This window comes from Strix aluco, chromosome 1 (genome assembly GCF_031877795.1).
Source record: "Strix aluco isolate bStrAlu1 chromosome 1, bStrAlu1.hap1, whole genome shotgun sequence".
Lineage (NCBI taxonomy): Eukaryota > Metazoa > Chordata > Aves > Strigiformes > Strigidae > Strix > Strix aluco.
Genome location: NC_133931.1, coordinates 14398787 through 14408154, shown reverse-complemented (window position 1 = coordinate 14408154; position 9368 = coordinate 14398787). Strand labels below are relative to the sequence as shown.

General features: G+C 45.4%; 1 protein-coding gene across 1 annotated transcript in view; it reads left to right on the top strand.

Annotated features, from left to right (window-relative positions):
* The first annotated feature begins 39 nt into the window (after positions 1-39).
* The window catches only part of DEPTOR (DEP domain containing MTOR interacting protein), a 77299-nt gene continuing 67970 nt past the window's right edge, over positions 40-9368 (top strand). Inside the window, exons 1-2 of the mRNA XM_074849049.1 lie at positions 40-86; positions 267-362. Coding sequence (XP_074705150.1) covers positions 277-362 — 86 coding nt within the window. The 5' untranslated portion in view covers positions 40-86; positions 267-276. The remainder of the gene's footprint in view (positions 87-266; positions 363-9368) is intronic.

The window sequence follows — 9368 nt, the reverse complement described above, 5'->3', positions numbered from 1 at the left end:
TGCCTGTGACACAATAACACGGGAAGCGGGGCTGGGGGGGGGGGGATCCGAGCCTGCCGAGGGGAAAAGTGACCTGCCCCGCTCAGGTGAGCGCCAGCGGCGGGGGGAGGCTGCCGCTGCCCCCCCACCCCCGGCGACAAGCTCTGTAGCCGCCGGGGCCGGGCGGGAGGAGCCCCGCGGAGCTGCCAGCGGCGGCAGCGAGGCCGGGGGGGGGGGGGCGGCGGGTCCCCCCGGTCCCCCCTCACCCGGCGGTGCTGTGCCCGCAGACCGGCGGCGATGGAGGAGGGCATGAGCAGCATGCAGCAGAAAGCGGCGGAGCTGGAGCACATGGCCGAGGTCCTGCTCACCGGCGAGCAGCTCCGGTAAGCGGTGCCTGCCCCCCGCTTTGCCGGGGACACGTACCCGGGGGTCGGCAGCGGCCCCTCTGAAGGCGGGAGGGGGCTCTGCGGGGCGGAGGGCGAGGGTCTGTCCCCTCGGGCTGTCCTTGCACCGGAGCACCTGCCCTGCTTCCAGCGCGCCCCCGGGCTCCGGCCCCGCTTTCCGCAGCCTGGAGGAGTAGGAGGAGGAGGAGGAGGGAGGTGGCAGCCGAGGGAGGTGAGTCACCGCCTCGGGGGTCCTCTGCCCCGGGCACCTTTGCTCCCCTGCGTGGGGTAGGATGCGTCTGAGGGAAAGGCTGCTGCATCGCTAAAGGGCTCAAGCGATGCAGAAGGAGAGTTGCATCTTTAAAGATTAAAACAACCCAAAGAAACCGTAAGCAATAAAGTGTTTCAGCACTCCAGCGAGAAATAAGCCGAGCGCAGGGAACCGCTCCTGCCGAAGCCCCGTGTGCTCTGCGGCTCTCGCGGCGGCTCCGGGCAGTGACCCTGCGGGGCTGCGCCTGGCTCCAGGGGCTGGCTGGGGCTTTTTTTGCATCAGCTGGTCCCAGCAGATGGAAGGGGATCCCTACTGTCAGTGCCAGCAGTAATTAACAGTGCTGTGTGACTGGAGTTGTGTGCAGCACAGAAACATTTAACAAAAACGCCCGACTCAGTTAATTTTTGATTTCTGTGATGTGTGTAGTGTGCCATCTGTACCCATACGCTACAGAGGAAAAAAAGAAATTTTAAGGCTTTCGGTTTGTTGATGGAACATCTTGTGATTCAGGAAGAAAAATCCTATTATTATTATTATTATTATTATCATCATCATCATTATTATTATTTATATGTCTAACTAGAAGGAAACTGTAAAAATATTTCCCCAGTAGTTTTTGCTTGAATTTTCTTTGAACTTTTTGCTCAAATGCCAGACAAACACTGGAAAATGATAGAAATGTTGCTTAATTTGGGAGGTGCCATCACTGCTGCTAGCACAGACACATTGTTATCAGCCACATCCACATGGTGAGGACCATTGACACCTTGTGATGCACACCAGTGATACCCATGCTTGGGAGTAAACATTGTTATAGTGGTCTGGCTCCAGTACACACCAGTGTCTGCTCCAAGCTTGAGATTCCTCTTCAAAGTAGCCTGAAGTGAAACCTAGAGTGACAGGGTGCACCGGCACACAGGCCCTGCATGGTGGACTTGGTGCAGAGTTGTTCATCCCAGTGTCTGTTACGAATCCTGGTGTTTCTAATTTATCTCACTAGAAGTTGAAGATTCAAGGCTAATACAAAATTTCTGTTAAGATCACATTAATCTTTCTATATACCTGATAGTTACATATAAAAACAAAGGCTTTGCGATCTTTCCCTAAGGAGAAGAATGAGGAAACTTCAACAAATGTGGCTTCTAGAATCAGCTCATCAGTGTCACAATCAAGGATGACACTTGTCATTTATTAAGGTAATGAAACATGGTGCTGTTTTTGGGCAGGATGATCTACAGATACAAAATAATTGTTTCCTGTCCTGTGAGGTTACCTGTGGACATTCCTTTGTGAATTGTAGGAAGTGACTGAGATCTCCTTGGACTCTGATTTCACGAACAACTCAGCCTGCATAATACCTAGCTACTGCTGAGTGGGGAGATCCGCTCTCCCCCTGATGCTTTTCCCACTCCCCACTCCTGGCTGTGTAGTCCCACCTCCTCCCTCGTGCCTCCTTGCGTACTTCTTGCACTTTCCCGGGAGCAGATCCAATGTGGCGATCCAGCGGGTAGGTTAGTTTTCTGAGCTGCTGCCTGCCAGAACCCACAGGTGCTGGGAATGTGGAGCCAGGAGCAGGAAGAGGAGGTGGTGGAGAAGAAGCAAGATCTCCCATTTTGGCAGTGGTGAGCTGTTGGGTCAGCTGGAACAATCTTGTGAAACTGCACCCAAAATTGTCTCTCTTCCCCGAGTTTTTTGTTAGCTTTGTTTTGTTTCTCTGTTGGGATACTCTATGCAAAGGGTTCAATTTCTTCAGTTTTCCAGACAATAAAAGCTGCAAAATATGCAATAGAAAACCACCAGTAGACAAGTTTTAGCCAACCCTGCATTTAAAGTTTCCCCTTTCCTGTCCAAGATAAGTATATAATTGTTAAAGCTAAATGAAAATATGGAGGGTTTTCAGGATCAAAGACAGGCTATCTCACCAGCCTTTGGGGCAGGCAAACAGATGATAGAAAACCAACACACACATGCACTCAAGGAAACATACTGTACTCTATTCTTAGTGATGCTTACAAATGCAAGATAAGCCCCCAGCGGGAGTGATGCAGCCAGACAGGTGATTATGTGTGTATTTGGGTGAAAGTGCATATGAGCAAGTGTTGCATACTGCAAGATGAACACATAACTTAGGAGTAAAAGTGTAAAACGAAACTGTGAGCATGGTGTTGCTTACACAAACCCAACCAAATGTAGGTATTTAAAGCACTCTTATACTAGACCAAACAGCACATGTGTCTACACTCAAATACTTATGAGAGCTGCTTGATTTAAATTCCTTACAAAGTTCCTGTTGCCCGTCTTGCCCCAGCCTCATGCATTGCCTTATAGCCCCCATTCCTGTGGCCTGTTTGTTGCACATCTGTCCCTCTCTGACAGGGACTTCTTCATGCAGTGAGGGCTGAAGTTATTTGAGCAGTGCCTTGGTGAGCCTGGCTTTGCACACTGGCCATGCCCGTAGTGGGGATGGAAGCCCTGTGCCCCCTTCCCCTCCTCAGGCAAGTGCACACTGTCTAGGGGAGGGAGCAGAGGAGACCAAAGAGTTTTTTCCCTCTCCTTGGAACTGTCCCTTGGTTGCTTGTGATCTGTGTTTCTCTTTTGCAAGGTCAGGAGCCTCTGCCCTGGTGTGTGCTGTGTCAGCTGGCACCCAGGGAGCTGGCTGCTGGCACCCACTGGCTCTACGCTTGCACCCACCAGCTTTGGGCATGAGCAGTTTGTGGGACATGAGGCCATAATGTAAATCCTGGTCCATGGGTGGAGTGATTTATGGAAAAAGAAACAGGATCTTGAGCTATATTTAGCTAATGTGGTAAATTTTTACATCCAGTAGTGTCCTTTGCTTCTATACTGGCTGAGTGAATACCTAACTCCTTTTAGTTAATAGAAACATATTTTTTAAAGTGAGGAGTTCTGAAGTTTGGCCCTTGGTGAACCTTTATATTATCAGGCAGACAGCCATGAAACAAAGCTGAAGATTTCGGCAGTGTAGCACTTCAGGACAGACCCTTTGGCAGCTTCTCACTGCTGTGCAGGAGACTAGGAAGAGCAAGGTGGGAGCTGGGATGGACATGATCTGACTGTGGGCTCTCCAGGCACCAATGGCCCTGCAAGGACAAACAGCCGAGGCTCTGGCTGCCTGACAGCTCCAACCACCTGAAAACCCAGCTCTTCCCTCCGTTGTTCTGCAGTTTCAAAGACCCTATAGCTGTTCAGTGGTGAGCTCGCTCTTTTGAGGATGGCTGCAACAGAACTGCCCTTAAAAGGCTCCATAAGTTACAAGTGATGAGTATGGACCTGTCTCCTGAAGAAACTGTGAGCTGTGCTTGAGAGGATCACAGGGCCTTCAGCTTCCTCGGGACTGGGAGAGCCCTTCAAAGCCTCCACGCCTACATCCCTCACTGCAAACACCTGCCTGGGGGCACCCCGGGGGAAGCAAATGTCCCTGAGTTTCCTTGGTCTCGCTGGGTGTGCCTGAAGGAAGATGTCACAGCCTTAGTGCTTTGGATAGTCTTCGTCAGAAGCCTAATAACGGCGACATATAACGGCACTACTGAAGTCAATAATTTTACTGGAAGCAGAGCAGTTCCAAGCTCATTTCTCTCCTGGTCAAAGGCAACAGGTTATGCCTGTTTCAGCATTGTTTGGCAGAAGGATTAAAGTATCTCTGTCTGGGTTTGAGCATTAACTTACTTAGAGCTGGTCTTGCCTCTGGCAACCAAAAGCAGTTTCAATGGGTATGTTTTGATATACATGCTGGCTGCCTGTCTTACAGGTCAGGGGTGTCTGAAATCTTCCTGTCTACTGATTGTTTCTTGATGCGAGATTGTCACCAAAATCTGGTATATCTTCTAAGAGACCCTCATTTCTTGCAGAAAATGTGCCTAGTCATTCAGGATGTCTTCAGGCTTCAGTTGACCAAACAACAATATTAAAAGAGCATCTATTTGTTTGTTTGTTTTAAAATCAGAAATTGCCATTGGGTATATGGTGCAGTTCTCTGTAGTATGTGTAACTTGAATGACATTTAATGTGTCTGGAGACTTTCTTATACCTCTTTATCACCAGCCTTTACATGAAGCAACACCTTTCCCGATTCACATTTCTGTTAAATAGTTGAATAAATAATTAGGGAACTTGTTAGATGAGCCAGTGATTTTGATAGTTCTTATAATTCAGCATCTTCTTTCTACTTAGGGAAATATGAAGCATGTTTCTTAGAGACTTTTCTTTCTTTTGGAAGAGACAAAATGCAAGATACAGTTCAACAGAAATTTGTTTGCCTTTTTATCAGAGTTTGTATATGAGTTTCATCTTACAAAAGGGGTTTTACATAGTAAGCAGCTATACATTTCGAAGCTGCAAGACAAGTCAAAACCAGTTTTCACTGGTGTTCCAAAGGTCTCACTTCAGGAAGATTATCACTTTAAGAAAACTTTACATATGGGAGTAAATAACTTTCAGAGTCATTAACTTCTGAAGGATGATAGCACCTACAGGTCCATAAATTTTTTTCTTATTCTGAGCAATAAATAGCCAACCTTTTTCATGGTGGTAGAGTTCAAAAGTTCGTTGAAACTCTTTAGGTGCAAAGAACCCAGGGCACACAACAATAACAGTTTCTAGAGAAATGTAATCAAGAGAGCCTTAGTGTTAATGTATTGCTATAATATAGAAATATATTAACCTTATAGTTACATAATTTCTTAAATGGTATCACTGTGTTTGAAAGTATATTAACACGCTAGTGATGTGCTGCTACAACTGTGTAAGCTTATATGCTAAAAGGAACGTAGGGGTTTAAGATACAGAATTGTCTAGAATTGTCTCAATTCAGGTCCTGAATGATCTTCAGATATTAAACAAACGTATATGCCATTTTTAGGGACAGAATTCATTAAGATGACATTTTGTAATCTGCCTAAGCCAATTCAGTACTGTACTTCCACCTAAAGACATGATGTGTTTTTCCACCACCTGCACCTTGTTCTTGCAACCTCCTTAGTTCTCCATCAGTGGCTGCATTTCCCTTAGCCAAGAGCTACTGACTGGGCTCAGAACTAACCCTGAAAAACAGTAGTTTTCTGTTGTCTCACTTGAGAAGGCTCTTGTCTGCTGACTTCTTCAGGGCAGACAGGACACAGGAGATTATCTCATCAGACCTCTGAAACAGAGGTCTCCAGAAACAGAGTGCTCCAGAACTCTCTGTCCAAATAATTTCACTTTCATGAATTTGTTTTCCAAAATCAAGCAACCAAAAAATTGGCAATCTTCTCTGTGAGGTTCCACCAGAGTAATACACTGAAAGAAGAGGTTTCAAAGTGAAGGTTGGTAGAGCCGCAAAATTAAGTGCTCTGAAATCAAGAAGTTTCCTGCTAACTCTACGCTATCACAAGACTTTTAATGATATATTTTAATTAATATTATTTTAGTTTTATAAAAAGCATGTGTTTCTCAAATTTCTTGATTTTTTCTAGAATCTTTGCTACTTGGTGCACCTTCTCATGTGTTTCAATCTTGCCCGTTTGTACTAATTTTGATGACATCAAGTCCCATATGTACATATAAGCATGCATGCATGCATGCACAGATACTCTCTGTGTGTGTGTGTGTGTGTGTGTGTGTGTGTATGATTTCTGGGCCAGGAATCTCAATTTCTTATGTCCTTCAGTAAAATTTGTGGCTATTCAACATTTCTAGAAATCAAGACGTAAGGCTTTTGTTTGCTCAGTTCTTTTCTTTAAGATATGCCTTTTAATAATTCAGTCGTTCCTGTCAGCAGCTTTCCTCAAGCACAACTGAGAGATCAAGTAGTTAACAATGCATGTTCAAATAGCAATCACTCTTTCACTATATACACAAGAAGGCGGATGTTGTATGAGTGGTTTGTGCTGTATATTTTATGTATTCCATTCCAGATGGAGTCAATCATTAACTTTTGTCTCAGGTCAGCAGAGATCAGCAGGGAAGCAAAGGATCCTGGATGTGTGTAGCATGTGCAAGAATATTTTTTATTTATTTTATGTTAGAGGTGCTGTCCATGAACAGGTGAAGGAAGCTGTTGTGATGTTGATGCCCATGCAGGAGAGGTAGAATTAATATGCCAAAAGCAATCTAGCTTTGCACTGATTACACAATCCCTGCTCCTGTGGGGTCAGCAGCTGTAGGCTGGCACCATAACAGAGGAGTCCTCCTATCACTTGTCATTATTATTTACTGTTTGTGCAGCGATAGCGCCTAGGAATTTGAGCTATTTATCAAGTCCTGGCAGAGGTAGGCACTGTATGCTCTGAAGAAAAATAAAGCCCTTGCAACACAAATCTTGGCTGCAATTGGTAGCAGTTTCTTGCAGCAGTGGTAGGCTCTGGCCAGTGAGGGAGGGTCTGTGTAAAGCTGCCAAACTTGGGGAACTGAAGTGGGACTCTGTCGGGATTGGAATTTCTGGTTTTGGGAGGTCAGACATCACGCCCAAGAGTGATACCCGGAAAGTGCAGCCAAAAATACCTCCCAAGTGTGGAGATGCAGAGGTAATACTGTGTGTGCTGGGATGGGTGAGGAGCTCTGGGTACCACGTTCGGGAAAGGATCTGCTCTTTTCTCCCTCCAAAGTCACATCTGTAGAGTGAGAGACCAGACTGAAGCCAGGAGGGAGGTCAACCAGCTTTTGTTATTGGATAAATGGACGACTAGGGAGGAATCAGTGCATCTGTCGTTAATTGAGTTATTTCTTATATCTGTAGACTCCAGTACTTTTTAAGTGTAAAACTTAAAGAATTTCAATGCTTTCTGTGATGTAAAACTTAAAAAAGTGAAGGATATCATCACAGCAGCAAACGTTAGCCTCTCTGCAGACCAGCTAAGTTCCTGATGTAGATGTCTTCATCCCTATCACTAAGTGTCCAGGCACTGAGTGCTGGCTTGGGTGGTAGCTCTTGGCTTAGGGTCTGCTCGCAGAAACAGACATTCCCTCCTGAGGCTTTGGGCCTTTTACCTTTCTTGCCACTTATTCAGCGTTTTATTTTTGTAACCCTTGTATTGTGGTTGTGTTAACTCTTTTGCCTCTTTCTTCCTGGCAGAGCAGGCTTGTGTGTGTCCTTTTGCTGACTGAAACGTATTTTTTTCCTGTGTTCAAGGCCAGGGTTGAACACAGTTATCTCCTCAAATAAACTTTCATTGGAAGAGATTAAACTGATGAAGAACTAGCAAAGGGGATGAAAGGCTGGGTAAGAAGCAAGAGCTAAGCAGGTTTGGTTCACATACGGGGTCCCTCAAGAAAAACTACATCAAGGCTCTAAAGGTTAACAAAGTCAGAAACTGCAAAGCTTCAGGTCTCAGCAGAACCACTGGCATTCGTTGAGTGAAGGATGCACCTCACATGTTAGTCATGGGTTGTTGTTTTCTTTTTCTTAAGCAAGAGCAGGACATATAAACCATATATTTTAAACAATTTTCATGTATAAGCCACTGGAATTAAATACAGCTTAAACCTATTTGAACACAGGCTCACAAGGATCCTTAGTTACACCAGTTTGACTAAGACTGTATTATAGAATGGAGATACAGATTCACAAAGGCAGTTTGCCTCTACTACCAGAAGGAAAGCTGAGAAGGGATTTTTAATCAATTTCATAAATATCAACAACAGTCATGACTTTTAATTTTTTACATTTTTTTTTAACTGTTTGGAGAGTTGACCTTTCCCTTGAATCCCACATTTTTCCTGTGGCCTTAAGGAGAAATGACTGTATTGTGAATATGCCTTTATTCCTTGCAGCAGAAAGAATAAAACTGATCTCAAGAGTTAAAGAAAAAATTTAAACCTACACTACTAGGAGAGTGCTGTATAGCAGGAGTGGAAGTGAAATAATGTGCAGTCTTACTCCTTTATTTTTGGAAAACTCAAGCATTGAGTTGCATGGAAGCATGGAAAAAGAGAAAAGATAACCCACAGACTATCACAGGCTCACTCAGTCTCTAGAGAAACCTGTGAAGCCAAAGGAGCTTCCTGAGACAGTGATCATCAGCAGGTCTGCTGTTAACATCTATTTCTCTGTTCCTCAGCTGGGCTCTTTGTCATAGTACAACTGCACAGCAATCCAGGTATGCCTGGAGCTAGAGAAGTGGAGAGGCACTAGTAGGTTGGATGGCTAAAACTTCAAGATAGTACTGCCACTGAAAGCAGTGGTCCTCTCTTTCTTGTACTCTCACTGACATTGGTGTTTCTGCCTCCTGGTTCCCGCCTCTGTGTTTCCCCTCCTTTGGACTGCCTTAAGCATCTCTGGACCATCGCCATAAGGTGACCTGCACTGGAGAAGTGATCAGCAGGGCTTTTGGATGGCTAATATTTCTGTTGGATCAGTTTTACAAACCAATTTACCACATGACCACATAAAAGCTTTCTTTGAAGAAATACGAGGGGAGAAATGGGTGCTGGCTTACCCCATGTCACTGAACTACGGTTTAAAGCTGTGGTTTTCTGATACAGCAGATCTAACTGCAGGCTGCTACCTCCCTGCTCTTACTGCTTCCCTTGCACTGCGCACTCGTGTTTGTCTGGGATCAGAAGTTCAGGGAACTAAAGCAGCTGAAGCCAAATAAGAAAAATGTAACTTTCTAAACGGGCTCAGCCTGAGGTCAGACCAGTGCCAGCACCGGGGTGAGGGAGCCGGCAGAAGCACATGGTCAAGGATGGAGAGAAGGAACGGTGGCAGCAGCCACTACTGCGTTTGCTTTACCGCTCCC